Genomic DNA, 22,063 nt, shown 5'->3' with positions numbered 1-22,063 from the left:
GTTGTGAATATGGAAATGGTGCTGGCGAGTGCTTCGGTGAGTATGTTTTCACAATAAAAAAAAAAAAGAAAAAGAAAAAAAATCCAAAGCACGGCCAAAAATCTTGCTAGACCAAATTACTCACTGATTAAAGGACGGGTACCACTTTCTCAGTACTGCTTCTGGTGAGTTTTCTTTTTTCCAAGGAGCTGGTTTTAAGAGGCCTCCACACAGACCCCGATTCATCACGAAGCACTGTTTTTTGGCAGGTGGGTTTCCGAGACATTGCTCCAGAGGGACCGGCATGCCGAGTGTGCAGCCGGCAGGCTGGGCGCCAGGCGCGTATAACGAGATATGAAGTCAGGAGCCTATTCTTCACCACATCCTTGAGAACAAAAACGTCTTGGATGAAATTCAAGACACGGGGCGGGTGGACTCCTGCCTTCTGTGATTTCTGGCGTGGGGGCCAAACCTCGAAAATTTTATCTGTGTTTGTAGCTGCATGTTTTTAGAAAGGTGTCCTTTCCATCTGCTTCTGGGATGCAACTTGCCTGTTAATTAAATTTGACGCTCCCTGAATCTATTGCCCTAAGATAATCTTTTTTTTTTTTTTTTTAATTTTTGTGCTTCAAGTGAAGGTTTACAAATCAAGTCAGCCTCTCACACAAACTTATATACACTTTGCTACATACTCCCAATTGCTCTCCCCGTAATAAGACAACCCGCTTCCTCCCTCCACTCTCTTTTCGTGTCCATTCCGCCAGCTTCTAACCCCCTCTACCCTCTCATCTCCCCTCCAGGCAGAAGATGCCAACATAGTCTCAAGTGTCCACCTGATCCAAGCAGCTCACTCCTCACCAGCATCCCTCTCCAACCCATTGTTCGGTCCAATCCACGTCTGAAGCGTTGGCTTATGGAATGGTTCCTTCCTGGGCTAACAGAAGGTCTGGGGGCCATGACCACCGGGGTCCTTCCAGTCTTAGTCAGACAATAAAGTCTGGTCTTTTTACGAGAATTTGGGGTCTGCATCCTGCTGCTCTCCTGCTCCCTCAGGGGTTCTCTGTTGCGTTCTCTGTCAGGGCAGTCATTGGTTGTAGCCGGGCACCATCTAGTTCTTCTGGTCTCAGGATGATGTAGTCTCTGGTTTACGTGGCCCTTTCTGTCTCTTGGGGTCGTAATTACCTTGTGTCCTTGGTGTTCTTCATTCTCCTTTGGTCCAGGTGGGTTGAGACAAATTGATGCATCTTAGATGAACGCTTGGTGGCGTTTAAGACCACAGACGAGGTTTGGGACCCTTCGTGTCTGCCTGCGGTGAGGTCCCTTCCCAGAGTTCCATGAGGGAAGACAGAAGACCCCATTCGCCTAGTACACCCTGTACGGCAGAGCAGAACTGCCCCCATGGCATTCCCAAGGAGTAGCTGGTGGATTTGGACTGCCGACCTTTTGGTTAGCAGCCGAGATCTTAACCACTGTGCCACCAGGGCTCCCACCTAGTATGTGGTCTCCTTTAAGACCTCATTGTGGTGTGGTACCCTAGTAATAGCAAAGGTAAAAGAGTGTTAAAAATCACAAATACGTGGGTTTGCTTACAGTGATGAAGGCAGGGTGTTTTTTGGAGGCTGCAAAGACAACAACTTGGAAAGCCAGTAGGCAGCAAGGTCTGTGAGGACTCAGAATAAGGAATAAAACATTTATCTATAATGACGGAGGCACATCTCTGACAAGTTGCAAAGTCAGTCTGCCAAGCACTAGAATGTTGTTGGTGTTGTTTGCCACCACCGAGTCGGCCCCCGACTCTTGGTGACCCCGTGCACAACAGTACTTAACACCACCCAGTCCTGCGCCATCCCCATGATGGGTTGTGGATTGGACTGTTGTGATCATGTTGCCAGAATAAGGTTCTTGCCCCTCACTGGTCAAGAATGAGCAGGTAAGGCACGTAGTTTTCCACACGAGCAAAGCTTTATTGAGGAGGCTTGCAAGCGGAGATGAGGAGGGCCTAGGCGACACACACCCTTGTCTCAAGGAACAAACGACTAGCCTGGGCTTTAAAAAGTTCTTGGTTGGGAAGAGATTCACGTTTATTCATAGGCACAGGCTGGGGTATGTTAACTAAGGTGCACACGCAGCAGCTTTCTAAGACAGCTCCTGTCTCGGAGGCCTCTGGGATTCGTAGCAGGACTTATTATGGGGTGTCACGCCTGCACCATCTCCCGGCTGCTGTTGCAGCCCCTCACTGCCCCTGGTGGAAGGTCACACAGCGGTCACAGGTGGATGTTCTGCGCATGTCCCTGAGGCTGGTTTTCTCCAGCTGCTTCTGAAAGACAACTTTGAAGAAGTTTGCGGGCTATTTTCTGACACCCTGCGCCACTGTTCTGGGGAATGGCTTTGTTTCTGCACCCTGGCCCATTTCTTGTTACTTTGTTTGTAGATTTGGTGGTGGGGGGGCTCTGTTTCCTATCTTGAACAGTAGGGTTTTCATTGACAGATTTTCACACATAGATCACCAGTCTTTCTTCCTAGTCCATCTTAGTCTGGAAGCTCCACTGAAATCCGTTCAGCATCACAGCAATGAACAAGCCTCCGCTGACAGACAGGTGGTGGCCACACACGAGGTGCCTTGGCTGGGAATCAAACATGGGTCTCCCCCATGAAAGGCGAGGATTCTACCACTGAACTTCCACTGCCCCCCCATACACACACACACACACACAGTAAATTAGAACCAAATCCATTGCCACTGAGTCCATTCTGACTCATACCAATGCTATAGGACAGAGTAGAACTGCGCCATAGGGTTTCCAAGGTCTTAATCTTTACTGGGAAACCCTGGTGGCATAGTGGTTAGCCGCTATGGCTGCTAACCAAAAGGTCAGCAGGTCAAATCTATCAGGCGCTTCTTGGAAACTCTATGGGGCAGTTCTACTCTGTCCTATAGGATCGCTATGAGTTGGAATTGACTCGACGGCAACGGGATCTTTATGGAAGCAGATCACCTGGTCTTTCTCCTTTGGAGCCGCTGCTGGGTTTGAACAGCCAACCTTTTGGTTAGCAGCTGAGTGCCTAACCACTGCACCACAAAGGCTTCTTATGCACTAGATTAAGGGTTGGAAAGCCACAGCTCAAGAGCCAAGCCTGCCCCTTGTTTGTGTAAATAAAGTTTTATTGGCACACAGCCATGCCCATTCTACAATGTATCATCTGTTTCAACTGATACTGGATGGCCCCCAAAGCAGACAGTATTTTCACCCGGCCCTTTACAAAAACACTCTGCTCCCAACCCGCCCACCCCTCACCCCCCACCCGGAGTAGATGAAATCAGAAAAGCCATAGCTCATCCAGCGGCAAAAAGGAGCAGACCAGAATCAGGCTCCTTAAAAGATACAAAGTTTTATTAAACAAACCCGGAATGAACAGTCTCATTACATAAATTAGACAGCAGTAAAATTACTCTAGGGTGTATTTACAAATCACAGTGGTTTTCATTGTGCAAGGAAATCATGGGATTTTGAACATACTTGTCCTCTGAGTATCTGAGATGGCTTTGCTTTGCAGGTTTCCTAGCTCCAGTCCACCAGGGGGCACACCGATCAAACGTCAAGGCACCCCACTTCTGGTACGAGGTCCGCATTTCGGACAGCAGCCACATGGGCCCTGGAAGCGCATGGACAACGTGCAAGACAGGGCCTGGTCCAGTGCAAAAACAGAACGAAGCTACTGAAGTTCTTAAGAAAGCTACGCCCTATGCCTCAAAAGGCTTCAAATCCCATCCATCAGAACACATTTCACAATGTTTACTTAAATTAACAGCTGTGTCCACCCACCGTGGAAGAAGAAATTAAAGCTAAAGAAGACTTCTTAAAACACAATAATTTAAAGAAAACCGTGGCAGCACTGTTTCCCCTTTACTATGGAGCACCATTCCACGGGTTACAAGGCCATCGTGTTTGCAAAGCAAACGTGACATTAAAACATTATGCTTGGTTAAGACACCCGCCCGCCCCCACCAACACACACGCACCCCAAAGTATGCAAATACATTAAGACAACTGTTCATGTGCTTTTGTTTTTGTTGAGTGGATATCGTTCACTCAGGTTGAAAGAAGTCCTCTCACCTCTGCCAAAAACAGGAATAGACAGTTCAGAGAAGATACCCAACGTGTATAAAATGTATGCTAGACTGACTGACCAAATAAGGAGAAAAACTGAGGAGTCACATTTCAAATCTCTACAGCTCGGGCAATCAAGTTCTTCTAGGATGATGTTAACATAATGCAAAACCCAACTGGCTGGGGGAGAAAACAATCCAACCACAAATTTTCCCAACACTACATAAACAAAGTTGCTGGACCAATGATTTCAAGGTTCTGTTGGGATGTTGGCACAGCCTCCAGTGTGCAGACCCATGCCTGGGGGTCTTTGGTTAACAGTATTACGCCATATGTTCACAGTAGAAGGGTCCAAGTCATAGAGGCAACTTAGGCTCAACACAGAAGTGGTAAATGCATCCCAAATCGCAGCACTACTCAGCCCCACTGGTGGTGTTTTCATTGGCAGAAACATCGCATAATTCAGCTTTTAAGTAGAGAGTTACAGAGTGAAACAAAATGGGCTAGAAGTGTATAAACAAACGATTGTGCAGTTGCTACCCAGAGGTGGATTGCACGTGGGGTTTTACAGCCTTGGGAAGGTATGGAATTCCCTGATCTTTCTTTTGCACGTTCTGCCATGTTGATGTCAGAATTCATGATTCGCCCATTGCCAGCAATAGGTCTGTTTCCACTGAGCAGGAATCGGACTTCTGCTGTGAGGGCATCAGAAGTCTGCCAGTGCAGGTGTACTACATTCTGTATAACTGGTTGTAGCTTTATTTCCTTCTTGGGTTTATAAATGCATTATTGAAGCAGGCCAGTGACATTCCCACTTATGAAAACAAGACCCGCCGCAATGTACTCCCTGTTGTGATACGTGCATTTCTTAAATCCATTCTTTTATAGTATTCATATTTAAGAAAACGCTGTCAACTCATATGTAGTTACCTAAAACAAAATAAATCTATTGCTCAATCTGATACATATTGGTTGATTGTTTTCATGAATTTCCGTCTAAATTTTGCACAGTGATGACATTGGAGAATATACACGAAAATGTCAAAACACCTCCACAGAGTAAACTATTTTTTAATTACAGTAAAACTGGTGAAAGCCAGGAACTGTGTAAGGCAGGAACCTGTCAGAGAAGGAAAGCTCAAATATTTTCCATGATAAAGAGCAATAGGAAAGTGGTAAGACTGTACCCTGTCAAAGGCCGAAAACTCTTGAGATCCGGAAAAGCGAGGCAGTTTCATTGACTTTCAGTTCTCACACGTTTCACTGTACGTGCAATGACTGTTGATTCCTCATTTTGATTAAACCAGTAGCAACATTACATCACACTGTGTGATTAACGGCCAGTTCACAGACAGTCACCATTTAGCATGTGGCACTGTGGATATTAAAACGTGCGAGACCACTGAAGGTGGGTTTAACACCATCAAATGTTCTTGGAATTCCTTTTAATTCTGAATTTGCTTTGTATGGCTGCAGGCTGATGACAGTGCTTTCAGAGAATAACGTAATTGACATGTTCACACATTCTCATTTTCTGCATATTTGTTCATAAATAAGGCCGTGCATTTCAGGTATTCTCAATGCTATTTTTACCTCGATATTAAATCTGGAGAGTAAGAATCAAACCTAAAAAAACAGGCATCTGGTTTAACGTATCTGTGTACAATTTTTTCATTATATTCAAAGAAGGTCCTTAATTATTTTTTTAAGCAGAAAGCTCCAACAATAATTTAAACATTTTATTTTTAGAGTCAGATAATGAGACTTATGTTTTCTTAACTCTAGGTTCTTATCTCATGGCGCAAAGCCACTGTGCTGACTTAAGCATCTCATAGTCAACGATTGAGTATTTCAGAAATTGTGTGCTAAGCTCCTGGCTGACCTTGGCCCTTATTCTAATCCAAACAAAATGGTGACTGAGAAAAATCATTCTGTAGGGGGTTTTACTGAGCTCAACATTTTAAACTAATTCTTGTTGAGTTACTCAGTTAAAACAGTTTATTTGACTAAACCTTAAGCTTTGCGGTTGCTGCTTATTGCCGTCAACTCCAACTCACAACGCCATGTGTGCAGAGTAGAGCTGGGCTCCATAGCGTTTTCAATGGCTGATTTTTGGGAGGAAAGTCACCAGGCGTTTCTTCCAAAGTGCCTCTGGGCGGGTTCGAGCTGCCAACTTTTTGGTTAGTAGTCCAGTGCAAAGCATTCAGGCCACCCAGGACTCCCTATATCACCTATTGCATTGATTACTACTGGAAGCATAGGCCATTTAGAAGGTTAGACGAGAAGGTCTGAGGGCAGTGAGTTTACCCTAACGGGGAAGGAAGAACTGAAAAGGAGGGTGAGAACAGTTGCACAACTTGAAGAACAATCTCCAACACTCAATTATACATGTAGAAACTGTTAAATTGGTGCACGTTTTGCCGTTTATTTTTGGAAAATGGAATAATTTTTTTTTTTAAAGTATGGGTCATTTATGACTGGAAACCTGTTAACCCGTTGCCGTCGAGTCGATTCCAACTTATAACAAGCCTTTAGGACAAAGTAGAAGTGTCCCCATAGGATTTCCAAGGAGTGGATGGCAGACTCGAACTTTTGACCTTTTGATTAGCAGCCAAGCTCTTAACCACTACGCCACCAGGGCTCCTTACGACTGGTAAGAGGGGGAAAAATGTTTTGTATCTTAAATTTCACTCTCTTAAACCCTTTTAAGGTGGAAGTTCTCTTCACGCCGCCTTTAAATACACAAAGCCACGGTCTTCTCATTGACGAATAAGATTTGGGATGGATTGAACAAGACAAGGAAGAGATTTGTGAATCTGGCCAATTCTGACAACCCAAACAAACCCACTGCAGTTGAGCCGATTCTGACTCATGGCACCCCCACGTGCATCACCGTGGAGCTGTGTCCCATAGGATTTTCTTGGCTGTGACCTTTGGGAAGCACATCACCTGGCCTTTCTTCCACCGTGCCTCAGATGGACTCGAACCTCCAACCTTTGGGTTAGTCGTCAAACGCTTAGCCTGAGTGTCGCCCAGGGTCCTCCAAATCTGATAGGCAACTGAGTTTCCTTTGGAATTTTGCTACCCTAAAAGATGTACGACCTTCACAAAAAGTTCTTGGCATCACGAGATTTGTGAGCAGAAGAGAGAGGCAGCAAGTCCCACAGAGAAGAAATGTCTTCCCAGGTATGACACGGAAAAGCAACACCAATGGCCAAGAATCCACCAGGTGACTCAAGAGACCCTGAGCTATGAAGGTGGTCTCCGTGGTGCTGTATCCCTTGAAGTCCCCAGAAGGTTTCGGAACCTACATCTTGAATGCTGTGGCCCCCTCCTTTGGGAAGGTCTCAGTTGGGCCGTTGGACCAGATAAACCGATCTTAACAATTTAATTTCTGAGCTGAGTCTGAGTGAACAGAGAAAGTCCAATCTGTGTGGGTTTGTACAGTAAAGCCTAGAATCAGGAATGGAGAGAGGAAGAACAAGAAGGAAAATAAATCATGCTTGCTACAGGCTCCAAGGACACCGAAAATGGTCAGTTTCTGGGAAGACCCATATTTAGGGACACAGTCATTGGGACTATGGAACATATGGCTCTGAGTGAGTCAGTCCTGACGAAAAACATTTGCCGGGTGCTCCTGAAAGCCCTCGGCTGCTAACTGAAACGTGGTCGGTGAGCAGCCACCAGCCACTCCACAGGAGAAGGATGTGGCAGTCTGCTCCAGGAAAGGTTACAGCCTGGGACACCCTCTGGGGCAATTCTGTTCTATCCTGTAGGGTTGCTCTGAGTCAGAATTCAACTTCACAGCAGTGGGCCTTGGGTAACTATCGTCTGTTCGAAACAGATAAATTCTACCCACTGATAATTCTATAAAAGCCTCTGTGACCTTGGAGAGGGGATTGTGTATTAAATGAACTTAAATTTAACCTTTCGCTAGAAACCAGCAGGACCAAGCAGGGCTCATTGTTCCATGTCGAACGCTGACGTTCTGTAGATGATTCATGTCTCCGCTCTTCCCAAAACTAAACCAGTTGCCGTCAACTCGATCCTGACTCCTGGTGACCTGAAGAGTGTCACAGTAGAAATGTGCTCCATGGGGTTTTCAATGGCTGATTTTTCCCAGAAGTAAATCACCAGGCCTTTTCTTCCGAGGCACCTCTGGGTGGACTCGAACCTCTAACCTTTCAGCTAGCAGCCAAACATGTTCATTGTTTGCACCCTCCAGGGACTCCAAAACCAATTTCCATCGAGCCGACTCTGACTTATGGCGATCCCACGTGTGTGTAGAGTAGAACTGTGCTCCAGAGGGTTTTCAAGGCTATGACCTTTCAGAAGTAGATCACCGGGATTTTTTCCCAAGGTACCTCTGGGTGGGCTTGAACCTTCAACCTTTCAGCTAGCAGCTGAGCACAATAACTGTCTGCACTACCCAGGTCCATGCCATGCCATGGAATTGATGTTAAAAGTTCTTTGTTAGCTTGGGAACTATATTTTGTCCAACGGATTTAAACTGGGATTTTAACAGGAAGCCACACCACGATGCTGTGTGACGTTTTTGAATGTAACACAGAAAATTCCTGGAGTGACTCAACATGGTCAATGGTTGCTCTGGGACAAAAGTTGCCCTCTCAGCCTCCACAAGCTGGAGCGCTGGTGGCGGTTAAATGCTACAGCTGCTAACCAAAAGGTCGGCAGTCCAAATCCACCAGCCGCTCCTTGGAAACCCTATGGGGTAGTTCTATTCTGTCCTATAGGGTCACTATGAGCCAGAATCGACTCGCCGGCAGTGGGTTTGATTTGGTTTATATAGAAGCAACAGATGTAAACCTCACATAATCTTTTTTTTCCCCCACCACAGAAAACTATAAAAGGCAGATGAGATGATTAAAAAAAAAAAATTGCAAAAATCATACTTTTGAGATTTTTGTCCCCTGAAGAACAGTTTCTTGGGGATGGAAGGAAATAAAACACATTTGAAAATAAAAATTATAGGCGCTGAAAAGTATTCCACATTGACATCCATGCACGATTCCTGTGAGTACGTCATAAGCTCTTCTTTACACACACACGCGCACACACACGCACGCACACACTTGGTGGCGACCATGGAACACGTTTTGTCCAAACTTGTAAAGTTGAAGTCTATGAGGAAAAGGCAGACATCGCAGGAGGAACCCAACAGGAGATGATAACTTGAAATCTACAACCGAACCGCTTTTGTTTTTTTTTCCCCAAAAAACTTCCTACGGTGCAGGACATTGCTTAAATAATGCTAGGGCTGTGGATTGCAACTGCTCGGGAGTCTCTGAGTCCACATGGATGGACAGCAACATGGAAGCGTCCTCCTGCACACCACGAAGGCAGTTCTTTAGCTTTGCAGAGGTGTGCACATCTTTGTCCCAGGGACGCTTGAGTCTGGCTGTTTTAACATGAAATAAGACAGACTTCGTTAGTTTTTGTTACAGACTGAATTGTGTCCCCCTGAAATATGTGTTGTAAATCCTAACCCCTATAAACTAGAGGGACACCCCTGGTGGTGTAGTGGTTAAGAGCTAAGGCTGCTAACCAAAAGGTGAACAGTTTGAATCCACCAGGCAGTCCTATGAGGCAGTTCTACTCTGCCCTTCAGGCAACAAGTTTGGTTTTTGGTTTGGTTTATAAACCAAAAAAAAAAAAAAAAATCCATTGCTGTCGAGTCAATTCCAACTCATAGTGACCCTATGGGACAGAGTCAAAATGCCCCATAGCGTTTCCAAGGCTGTAATCTTCACAGAAGCCGACTGCCTCATCTTTCTCCCGAGGACCCGCTGGTAGGTTTCAATCACCAATCTTTTGGTTATCAATGGAGTGCTTAACAAGTGAGCAGCCAGGGCTCCTCTCTGACCCTATACCAAAACCAAACAACCCATCACTGTTGAGTGGATTCCGACTGATGGTGACCCTATAGGACAGAGCAGAACTGTCCCGTAGAGTTTCCAAGGAGCACCTGGTGGCTTCAAACTGCTGACCTTTTGGTTAGCAGCCGTAGCTTTTAACCACTGTGCCACCAGAGCTCCAACCCCTATATACCTGTGGGTTATAATCTCATTTGGAAAAAAGGTTTTCTTTGTTATGTTAATGTGGCAGTGTAGGGTGTATCTTAAATCAACCTTTTTTGAGATATAAAAGGAACACATAAAGCAAGCAAGCGAGCAAACAAGCAGAGATGGAGGAAGATAGATGCCACACCACATGAAGTTCGTCAAGGAACCAGGAAACAGAAGCTCAGAAGAGACAAGCACCTTCCTCCAGAACCAACAGAAGGAGAGCCTTCCCTAGAGCCTGCGCCCTGAGTTTAGACATCTAGCCTCCTGAATGGTGAGAAAATAAAACCTGGTTCATTAAAGCTGTCCACTTGTGGAATTTCCGTTATAGCAGCACTAGGAGACTCAGGCAGTGGGGTAGCAGCACCCTCACTATATCTTAATGATGGTCATGGATGGAATTATATCCCCCAAAAAGGTGTGTCAACTTGGCTAGACCACGATTCCCAGTACTGTGTGGTTGTCCTCCATTTTGTAATCTGATGTAATTATCCTCCATTTTGTGATGTGTTGTAAATCCTAACCTCTATATGTTAATGAGAGCCCTGTGTGGCGCAGTGGTTAAGAGCTTGACTGCTAACCAAAACGTTGGCAGTTTGAATCCACCTGCTGCTCGTTGGAAATCCTGTGGGGCAGCTCTATTCTGTCCTATATGGTAGTCATAAGTCAGAATCGAGGAATGAACTCAAAGGCAACAAGTTTTTATTTTTTTTTTTATATGTTGGTGAGGTAGTCTCAGTGTGGGGTGTATCTTGAGTCACAGTCTTACATGATGGTGTGACTCAAGTAACACCCTTGCTTGAGACACACCGTTTATCTCTCGTAAGAGATAAAAAGAGAAAGAAGCAGGCAGAGAGGGGAGGGACCTCACTACCACCAAGAAAGAAAAGCCAGGAGCAGAATACGTCCTTTGGACCCAGGATCCCTGTGCTGACAACCTCCTAGGCCTAAAGGAAGACTGACACCAAGACACATGGAGATTTCCAAGGAACACCGGGCCCACGGGTGTTGAAAGGAGACAAGGACCTTCCCTCAGAACCAACGGAGAGAGAAAACCTTCCCCTAGAGCTGGCGCCCTGAATTCAGATTTCTAGCCTCCTAGGTTGTGAGGAATATATTTCTCTTTGTTAAAGCCATCCACTTGTGGTATTTCTGCTATAGCAGCGTCACTAGATGACTAAGACAAGGACTGAAAATAAAGACATACCTTCCGCGTGGGAATTCCTGTCCTCAGAAATTCTTGAAGATCTCCAAGTCCTCTGGAGACACGGGGTGGGCCTTGTTCCAGTCATTCTCCGGGTACGTATCAAAGTTGGAGGTGTCGCCATCGCAAGTCACTTTGGGCACGATGGGGGGCTGGGTGGGGACCGGCCGAGACAAACCCACAGTTAGAACAAACAGGTGGACCCACTTGCGTGCTATGTCTATCACTTTCCTTTGGTTACTTTGGGTAAACACGGGAAGGATTTTAAACATCAAAGGTCTGCTTTCCTTTGCTTACAAAGACGGAAAGCTTGAAATGAAGGACTTGCTAGTAAGTTAGGTTATCAATCATGGTTCAGATGAATGCACGTGATGTTTCGAAGGTTTAAGTCGACAGTGTTTACTACTTCTAGGATGAGAACGACTGGGTTGCTTGTTAAATGCAGATTCTCAGGCCTGCCCAGGTACAGGGGAAGGTGGCCCAGTGGCCAAACTCTGGAAAATACCAGTAAGATGGGAAAAGTACCCACTAAGGTTTAAGTAGCTGGTACCATACCTGAAAACTTGTTGCCAACACTAACTAGACAGTAGATAAGTGGTAACTTTGGTGACAGGTAAGACAGTATACAATACTAGGGAAGCCAGCACGACTTGACCAAGGAGAAGTCATGGAAGCCTCATAGACACATCCAAACTTCCTGAGGGACCAAATTATTGGGCTGAGGGTAGTGGGGACCATGGTCTTGGGGGATACCTAACTCAGATGGCATAACATAATTTATAAAGAAAATGTTCTACACTCTACTTTGGTAAGTAGTATCTGGAGTCTTAAAAGCTTGTGCATAGCTATGTAACATATTCCACTGGTCCCATGCCATCTCAAGCAAGGGAGAATGAAGAAAACCAAAGACACAAGGGAAAGATTAATCCAAAGGACTAAGGGACCACAACTACCACAGCCTCCACCAGACAGAGTCCAGCACAGCTAGATGGTGTCCAGCTATCACCACTAACTGCTCTGAGAGGCATCACAGTAGAGGGTCCTAGATGGAGCTGGTGAAAAATGTAGAACAAAATTTTAACTCACAAAAAAAGACCAGACTTACTGGTCTGACAGAGACTAGAGAAACCCCGAGAGTACGGCCCCCGGATACTCTTTCAGCTCAGTAATGAAGTCACTCTTGAGGTTCACCCTTCAGCCAAAGATTAGACAGGCCCATAAACAAAAGGAGACTAAAGGGGCACATCAGCCCAGGGGCAAGGACTAGGAGGCAGGAGAGGACAGGAGAGCTGGTAAAAGGAAACCCAAGGTCGAGAAGGGAGAGTGTTGCTATGCCATGGAGTTGGCAACCAATGTCAACAAAACAGTATGTGTATTAACTGCTTAATGAGAAGCTAGTTTATTCTGTAAACCTTCACCTAAAGTTCAGTAAAAAAAAATAATAAAGTACAATAAAAAAATTCTCTAAATGTAAAAGTGAAAAAAAAAAAAGATTTATTGCAAAAAGCAATAAAAGAGAGACTACTTAAGAAGACTATGGGAAAAAACACCTTGACTGGAATTTTACAAAGAGGGTTTTCAAATGGCCAAAAGAATTCATGAAAAGATGTTCAATTTCATTAATCATCAGTGTGCTGTAAATTAAAACAGCAATAAGATACAGCTAAACACCCATCAGGCTGGCTAAAAGGAAAATGACAGACAACGCCAAGTGCTGGCACGAATGTTGAGCAATTAGAACATTCATATATTGCTGATGGAGATGTAAATAGGTACAGGACTTGGGATGATTCTTTGGCACTAGCTACATCTCACATGCTCTGGACATGTTATCAGGAGGGATCAAACCCTGGAGAAGGACATCATGCTGGGTAAGGTACAGGGTCATTGAGAAAAAGGCAGACCCTCCACGAGATGGATTGACACAGTGGCTGCAACAATGGGCTCAAACATAACAATGATTGTGAGGATGGTGCAGGACCGGGCAGTGTTGCGTTCTGTTGTACACAGGGTTGCTATGAGTTGGAAGTAACTCGATAGCCCCTAATAACAACAACAACAAAATAGTGTCTGGCTAATGAGAAGTTCACAACAAACACTGCTTAAAAAAATCATAGTCATAATCTGGGCTCCTAACTATTACTCTAGTCTAGGAGTTTCTTTAGTTCTGAAGTACCCAACTCATTGAATAGGAAACCTGGCTTACTGATGACTTGAGGTGATTGGTTGTATTGTACAATTATGTACGAACCACAAAAATGAGACATTGTTGGATGCCATTGAGTTGATTCCAACTCAGAGAAACTACACGTGACAGGGAAGAACTGCCCCATAGGGTTTCCTAGGCTGTAATCTTTATGGGAGCAGATGGCCAGGTCTTTCTCCCTCAGAGCTGTTGGGTGGGTTGGAACTGCAAACTTTTTAGTAGCCGAGCGCTTCACCACTGTTGAGGAGAGCTAACCCACGCTAAGTAAGGAGTCGCCAGTTTACATCTGTTGTACCTTCAATCTTCTGTTTGGGACACCTTCCCAGTCCACAGTTCGGAACCACCGATGCCGTTTCACGTCATTTGCTCCATTCTGCAAAAGAGGTGTGCTTCATCAGTTTTAGGGACAAATATGTGCTGTAAATCCTAACCCCTAGACCAGCCAAGGAAACCCTAGTGGTGTAGTGGTTAAGTGCCACCGCTATTAACCAAAAGGTCGGTAGTTCGAATCCACCAGGTGCTCCCTGAAAACTCTACGGGGCAGTTCTGCTCTGTCCCATAGGCTCGCTATGAGTCGGGATTGACTCGACGGCAACGGGTTTTTGTTTTATACCAGTTGATGTAATCACATTGGGGAACAGCGTTTCCTTTGTTATGTTAATGGGGTCATCAGTTAGGTTGTTCTTAAGCCAATCATTTCTGAGATTATAAAAAGAACAGTTCAGGCAAAGAAGCAAGCAAGCAGAGATGGAGGAAGACAGATGCCATGTGGAGATCACCAAGGAACCGAGGCACAGAAGCTGAAAGAGACAAGGACCTTCCCCCAGAGCCGACAGAGAGAGAGACTTCCTTTAGAGCTGACGCCCTGAATTCTGATTTCTAGCCTCCAGGACTGTGAGAAAATAAATCCCGGTTGTTTAAAGCCATCCCCTTGTGATATTTCTGTTACAGCACCACCAGGTAACTAAAAAATCAGAATACAAGTTTTTGAAATGGTAGGAGGAAAAATGTTCCAAAGAATCTCTTAAAATTATGTCGTATAGAAACAATCCAAGGAAAGGTTTGTTTTATTGTAAAGACTGTGCCTGCAGTGTGAGCCTTTAATGAAGTATAGATGAAGTCATTTACGTTTTATCTGTTTCCCTTCTTTGTAGAAACAAATCCAGTGGCTACGCTCATGGACACACGGCTCTGGATCAAAGAATAAAGTCTATATACAGTGGAAGCTGTGAGAGCTGGAATTCGACGGGGCTGTTTTGTTTTTCAGGGTCCTGCAAGTGTAACCACAGAGTTAAACTGTTCTGCCTCCTCCCATGATACCCAGGGTCTGTGAGTTCCTGATAAGACATTCTGTGTAGCAGCCCAAGGCCATCCTACTGCTCCTCTGCTCAAGGCCATTTCACTAACTAGCCCCCTCCATTCGGACAGGAGCAATAAGGTGGAAAGCTGTCCTCAGATGAACTTCGTGCATCATAAAAAAGTAAATTTTTTTTTTTAAAAACATCCCCCAGCTGCTGTACTGCACCCCCACTGCACTCCATGCATGTTAATTAGTTCCTAAAATTGCCTGCTTATTCCCAGAAAGTTCATAAATTATGTATAAGCTCCCTATACCGAACCCTACAACTGTCCTAGAATCCTCAGCTTCAGGAAGCTTGATCTGAGACTTAGTCTCCAAGCTCCTTGCCTTGGCCAGCTTGCAATAAGCTCTACTTTCTCTTTCTCAAAGGCCTGGTGTCTCTCAATTCACTCGAGAGGTGGCACCAGGCAGGACCCACTCTTATTGGGTTCCACAAGTTTTCTGCCATTGACAGGGTGCAGTCTTACCACTTTTCTATCGCTCCTTTTAGTAGAAAATATTTGAGTTCTCCTGCTCTGACAGGCTTCTGCCTTACACGGGTTCTGGCTTTCACAGGTTTAACTGTAGTATGATATCTTCTATGATTATGGGCTGTTTGGACATCACTGCATTTGGTAGAATTCACAGACTTTTTTTTTTTTTTACCTATTTCTGGTTTCAGGACATCCATGGAGAGACTTACTCATGGACCTGGGATTGGCCCTGGGAAGCGGAATCCTTAGAGACACCATATACCAGGGGTTTACTGGGGGCTAGTCCTCGGGTAATGCAAACTGTTAAGGCACTAGGCTGCTACCTGAGTGGTTGGAGGTCCAAGTCCACCCAGAGGTACCTCGGAAGAAAGGCCTGGAGATCTACTTTCCAAAAGTCAGCCATTGAAAACTCTATGCAGTGATGCCTGGCTACCATTACTGAACACTTTGATCAAAGATTCTATAGAAAAATTCTGATCAAAAGGGGGAAAAATACAAAGCAGAATGTCAAATTCTCATGGACTCCAGATTTTCTAGAGCCATGGAGGCTGGATGAACCTCTAAAACTATTGCCCTGAGATAATCTTTAAACTTTAAACCAAAAATAACCCTTGAATTCTTCTTAAAACAAATAACAGTTGAGCTTTCCCAGTAAAGGATGTCTGCTTTGAGCATTGTGCTCTTTTAAGAATTGCGTATATGGGATCAAAGTGATGACAGCAACTTAAAAGATTAGTTAGGAAGTTTAGGGAGTAGTGAGTTTATGTTAATGGGGGAGAAACAACTCAGAAAAGGAGGGTGAGAATGGTCGCACAACTCCAAGAATGTAGTCAATGTCACTGAAGGGTACACATAGAAACAGTCGAATGGGTGTATGTTCTGCTGTGTATAGTCTCAACAACAACCACAGAATCATTTTTAAAAACTTCATGGAGCACAGTTCTACTCTGACACACACAGAGTCGCCATGAGTCAAGGTCAACTCAGCGGTGACTGGTTTGGTTTTAGTTTTTCATTCCCACAAACATTCTCTCTCTAAAACCAAAAACAAACCCCCCCAAAAAAACCCGTTGCCATCAAGTAGCTTCTGACCAGAACTGCACACTAGGGTTTCCAAGGAGCAGCTGGTGGATTCGAACTGCTGACCTTTTGGTTAGCAGCCGAGCTCCTAACCACTCCACCAACAGGGCTCCGTTCTCTCTCTCACACCTATTAAAATCCCAGACTTTCAAAAAGAAAACAAGTGTTCAGCATAAACCACTTTATTTAAGCAGTCTGGCACAATGAGTCATTTCTATCAGTTCTCGGAAATGCCAGGGATCCTCCTGAAATACAAATTTCTAGACAGCAACCAAGGGCAAGCTGGCATTCCTATGGGTGATAGTACCTGCTCTGCTATGCAAACTGTTTTCTGCACAGTATCACTGAAAAAATTACCTTTCTTTGGGGAATCAGAGCTTCTACATCTATAAAATGACGGTAATAAAACCAAATTAGGTTGTAGAGATGAAACAGCTGAGAGATTCAGAAATTCTGAAACACCAAACCCGTTGCCAGCGAGTCAGTTCTGACATACGGCACCGCCATGTGAGAAGACAGAATTGCCCCATAGGGTTTCTTAGGCTGTCATCTTTAGAGAAAGCCAGGTCTTTTCTCCCATGGAGCCGCTGATGGGTTCAAACCGCTGACCTTTTGGTTTGCAGCTGAGCACTAAACCACTGCACCACCAGGCAATTACCACATGTCTAATTTCATACCCAAAGGCATGGGTTTCACTGTATATAAGGAACGGTCAGTTTTTAAATTGTATAAGTCACAAATGAAATAAAATAATGACCAACCGCCCTGACTGGGATCACAACAGAGGGTCCCAGACAGAGTGGGAGAAAATCCGTAGAACAAAAAAAATCAAATTCACAAAAAAGAGCAGACTTATGGTCTGGCAGAGACTGGAGGAATCCCCAAGACTCTGGCCCTAAGACACCCTTCTGAACTGGAACTGAAGCCATTCCTGGAGACCACCTTTCAGCCAAACCACAGACAGGCCCATAAAATAAACCATAACACCCGAGACGAACGTACCCCTTGGAATAATCAGTTATACAAGGTCAAAGTGACAACATTTGCCCAAAAGCAAAGATGAGAAGGCAGGAAGGGGTAAAAAATCAGGACGGAAGGAAAACGGGGAACCCAGGATGGAAACGGGGAGAGCGCTGACACATCGTCGGGAATGAAACCAAGTCATGGACGCTTCACGTACAAACTATCAGATGGGAAACTAATTTTCGCTGTAAACTTGCACGTAATGCAAAATAAAAAAAAATTTAAAAATGACCAATCCACGTACACACTTGTACACGGATGTTCACAGCAATCTTATTCAGAAGCGCCAAAAGGTGGAAGCCACCCAAATGCCTATCAACGTGCGAGGGATAAACAAAATGGGGTATATTCACCGGATGGAAGTTTACTCAGACATAAAAAGAGGTTTATATAATCGAAAACATTAAGCTGAGGGAAAGAAGCCAGACAAGGATAGGCAAATCTATCTAAACAGAAAATAATTACCAGGGCTGGGGGAGCTGAATGGATATGGGGGTGACAGCTGAAGGGTCAGGGTTTCTCTCTGACGTGGTGAAATTGTTCTAACGGTGAATAAGCTGATGGTTAAACAACTCTGTGAATTCACTGAGAATCGTTGCCTTGTACTCTTTCAAGGGGAGAGTCGTATGCTACGTGAATTACATCTCAACAAAGCTGTTTGAAAAAAAAACAGCAACAGATTGCTTGTAAATGGCTACGGAGTCACGTGCTTGTTTGGAGGAAAGAGATGGGATGGAGACGCTCTTTGATTTTGTGGACGCGCAGAAATCCAGGTTTGCAATCTGGCTGACAACTGAACACCAGCACTGTGCCGCCGTTTATGTGTATAAATCTATGGCGTCAAATGACACAAATTTATAATGAATCTTGCTTACTACGTAAACCACAGCAACAGCCAAAAATAAGTAAGTAAACCAGTAACTGCTAAGATGATTCCGACTCATGGTGACCCTGTGTGTGTCAGAGTAGAACTGTGCACCTTAGGGTTCTCAACGACTGGTTTTCCAGAAGTAGACTGCCAGGCCTTTCTCCCGAGGCACCTCCAGGTGGATCTGAACCACCAACCTTTTGGTTATCAGCTGAGCGTTTACCAGTTTGCACCACCCAGGGACTTTCCAAACCAGTCAAGTCAGTCTGGACTTATGGCGCCTCCATGTGTGTCAGAGTAAAACTGCTCCACGGGGTTTTCAATGACTGCTTTTTAGGAAGCTGACTGCCAGGCCTTTCTTCCGAGGTGCCTCTGGGTGGACTTGAACCTCCAACTTCTTGGTTAACAGCCAAGCGTCTAACGATACCTGGCGTTCAATACTGACCTTCATGTTTCCAAGTCGTCTTGTTCTGTCCACAACAAGCAGCTTCCTGATGAGGTCTCTGTTTGTGGGAAGGAGACAAAAGCATGTACATCTTGACATCAACGTCACACATTGATACAATGTAACAACAGAGAGCAAAAAGCTACCCTCTCCAGGAGATGGTACCTGCCTACCACCACCAATGGCTCTGACAAGGATCAAATAGTGGGTCCCGCATAGGGCTGGAGAAAAAAGTAGAACAAAGTTTTAACTCACAAAAAAAGATCAGACTTGCTGGCCTGACAGACTGGAGAAAACCGGAGAGTATGGCCCCTGGACACCCTTTTTAGCTCAGTACTGAAGTCACTCCTGAGGTTCACCCTTCAGCCAAAGATTAGACAGACCCACAGAACAAAATGAGACTAAAGGGGCACACCAGCCCAGGGGCAAGGACTAGAAGGCAGGCGGGGACAGGAAAGCTGGTAATAGGGAGCCCAAGGTCAAGAAGAGGAAAGTATTCACATGTCGTGGGGTTGGCAACCACTGTCACAAAAGAATACGTGTATTAATTGTTTAATGAGAAACTAGTTTGGTCTGTAAACCATCTAAAGTACAATTAAAAAAAATAAAACAAAAAATCTACCCACTCCAAAAACAAACAAACCTACCCACTCCTCAAATTCCTAAAAAAAAAAAAACCAGACCTACTGGACTGGTTGACACTAGAGAATCCCCTGAGCCTATTGCCCTGAGGTACTCTTCAAATTCTGAATCAAATTTAACCCCTGGGGACACCTTGTAGCTTAAAAACAAATTGGCTCAAAAAATAATGAAGACGACTCATGAGTCCTGTGCTTCCATGAAAAAAATCATCTATTTGAGACCAAATGATCAACAATGACTTTAAAACAAAGAAAAGAAGGTAAGGGGGCAGGGAAACTGCGGGAGAAAGATGTGGCAGTCTGCTTCTGCAAAGGTTACAGCCTTAGAAACCCTATGGGGCAGTTCCACCCTGTCCTATAGGACTGCTATGAGTCAGAATCAACTCAACAGCAATGGGCTTTATACAAGATAAATAGGAGCCCTGGTGGCACAATGATTAAGTGCTTGGCTGCTAACCAAAAGGTTGCCAGTTCCAACCCACCAACAGCTCCTAAGGAGAAAGATGTGGCAGTTTGCTTCCGTAAGGGTTACAGTCTTGGAAACCCTATGGAGCAGTTCTCTGTCCTACAGGGTCGCTATGAGTTGGAATGGACTCGATGGCAGTGGGTCTGGGTGAGCAGCATAAACATTGACACGGGCCACGCCCCAGGTTCTGGTGATCAGTTGGGAAGGCGCAGATGAGTTGGACACCGAAATGCACATTCCACACCTAGAGACCATGACCCCCCTGGTTCCCACTGATCTGAAACTTGGACGTCAGATAGCTAAAACCCTAGAGTCTTCTAACACGACACAACCGAAGCATGGCGGGAGGCCTCTGACGGCGAACCACCTCTTTGTCTCTCAGTGAAAAAGAGAAAGTGTCAGTTCATCTACCTCGACGATTCTGTATCCACCTGAGGAAGAAGGAAACGCTTTTAGGCAGAGTTGGCAACGCAAGGAGTCCCTGGCTGGTGTGAACAGTGAATGTGCTCGGCTGCTAACCTAAAGGTTGGAGGTTCAAGTCCACCCAGACATGCCTCAGAAGAAAGGCCTGGTGATCAGCTTCTGAAAATCAGTCATTGAAAACCCTGTGGAGCACAGCTCAACTCTAATACACACGGGGTCGTCATTAAATAAAAAATAAAACACCATTTCCATCAAATCGATTCCGACACATAGCAACCCTACAGGACAGGGCAGAACTGCCCCACAGAGTTTCCGAGGCTGTAATCTTTACAGAAGCAGACTGCCACATCTTTCTTCCCGGGAGTGGATGGTAGGTTCAAACCACCAACCTTTGGTTAGCAGCTGAACACTTAATCACCGTGTAACCACGGCTCCTCTCTAACCCCTATACCAAAACCAAAAAACTTATTGTGGTTGAGTCGATTCCAACTCACAGCGACCCTCTAGGACAGAGTAGAACTGCCCCATAGGGTTTCCAAGGAGTGGCTGGTGGATTCAAACTATCAACCTTTTCGGTTAGCAGCTGAGCTCTTAACCACTGTGCTACCAAGGTTCCAACTATTATGAAAGGAGAATAATTAAAACCATTTCGCTTTTTACAGGAAAGATTACTGTCCAGAATAGCTTAAACGCATCCACATTCAATAAGAAAAATGTAGCATTATGCTTGGTGAATGCCTTCCCTGTGACTTTAGACATCTTCAGAATAAACACACGGTCAACGACAGGAGACACGGTTTACTTACTTGACATAGAAATCCAAATGTCTGGGAAAATCTATTTTGGCTGCAAGAATTTTTTGATAAATTCCAAATGGGTTGTCATCGAAAAATGGAGGGAACCTGTTAGAAAAATAAGCATTTATTTTTAGTGGAGAACAGAATGGAAAATCCCGATGATTAAGTCATGACGACGATTCTTGCTATTTAAAGAAAATCACCACTGTCTTAGGACCCACTGCAGACGGAAGGTACTAAACAGCAGAGAGCCGAGCCTGCACCCCACAGACATCTGAAGGGGAAGGTAAGATTCCCAGAGCGGAGGTGCAAGCCTTTCTGTGGAGGTGTGAGCTGAACAGGGGGCAAACACTAAGGAAACACTGAACAGCATCTTATTTGATCACACTCCCATCAAGTACCCATTCCACAACCAGAGCGGCGGTGCAAGCCTTCTGTGGAGGTGTGCGCTGAGCAGGGGACAGGCACTAACGAAACCCTGAACAGCATCTTACTTGATCACACTCCCATCAAGTAAGCATGCAGTGGGTCCTAAGACAGTGGTGATTTTCTTTAAATGCTTTCTCAGTTTTACTGTGGTTAATGTGCCTCGGTGACCACAAATTACACGTTTGAGTCCCCCAAATATGTTGAAGCCCTCACCTGAGCACAGGTACGTGTGGCCTTGTTTGGAGAAATAGGGTGTTATGGATTGAACTGTGTCCGCTAAAAATACTGTGTTGTAAATCCTAACCTCTACGCCTATGGTTGGAGCCCTGGTGACGCTGTGGTTAAGAGCTTGGCTGCTCACCAAAGGGTCAGCAGTTCGAATCCACCAGCCGCTCGTTGGAAACCCTATGGGGCTGTTCTACTGTGTCCTACAGGGTCGCTGTGAGTCAGAATCGACTCAAAGGCAACGGATTTAGT

General features: G+C 45.0%; 1 protein-coding gene across 1 annotated transcript in view; it reads right to left on the bottom strand.

Moving 5' to 3' along the window:
- Nucleotides 1-3,353: 3,353 nt before the first annotated feature.
- Nucleotides 3,354-22,063, bottom strand: part of LOC126068887 (cAMP-dependent protein kinase catalytic subunit PRKX-like) — an 84,855-nt gene continuing 66,145 nt past the window's right edge. The window contains exons 7-11 of the mRNA XM_049871572.1: nt 21,167-21,262; nt 18,831-18,888; nt 13,877-13,954; nt 11,379-11,527; nt 3,354-9,507 (exon numbers count right to left, since the gene is read on the bottom strand). Of these exons, the coding sequence (XP_049727529.1) occupies nt 11,402-11,527; nt 13,877-13,954; nt 18,831-18,888; nt 21,167-21,262 (358 nt within the window). The 3' untranslated portion in view covers nt 3,354-9,507; nt 11,379-11,401. The remainder of the gene's footprint in view (nt 9,508-11,378; nt 11,528-13,876; nt 13,955-18,830; nt 18,889-21,166; nt 21,263-22,063) is intronic.

The sequence above is a fragment of the Elephas maximus genome, chromosome X (assembly GCF_024166365.1).
Source record: "Elephas maximus indicus isolate mEleMax1 chromosome X, mEleMax1 primary haplotype, whole genome shotgun sequence".
NCBI lineage: Eukaryota > Metazoa > Chordata > Mammalia > Proboscidea > Elephantidae > Elephas > Elephas maximus.
Note: the sequence above shows the minus strand (reverse complement) of the source record. Positions and strands in the feature narration are given on the sequence as shown.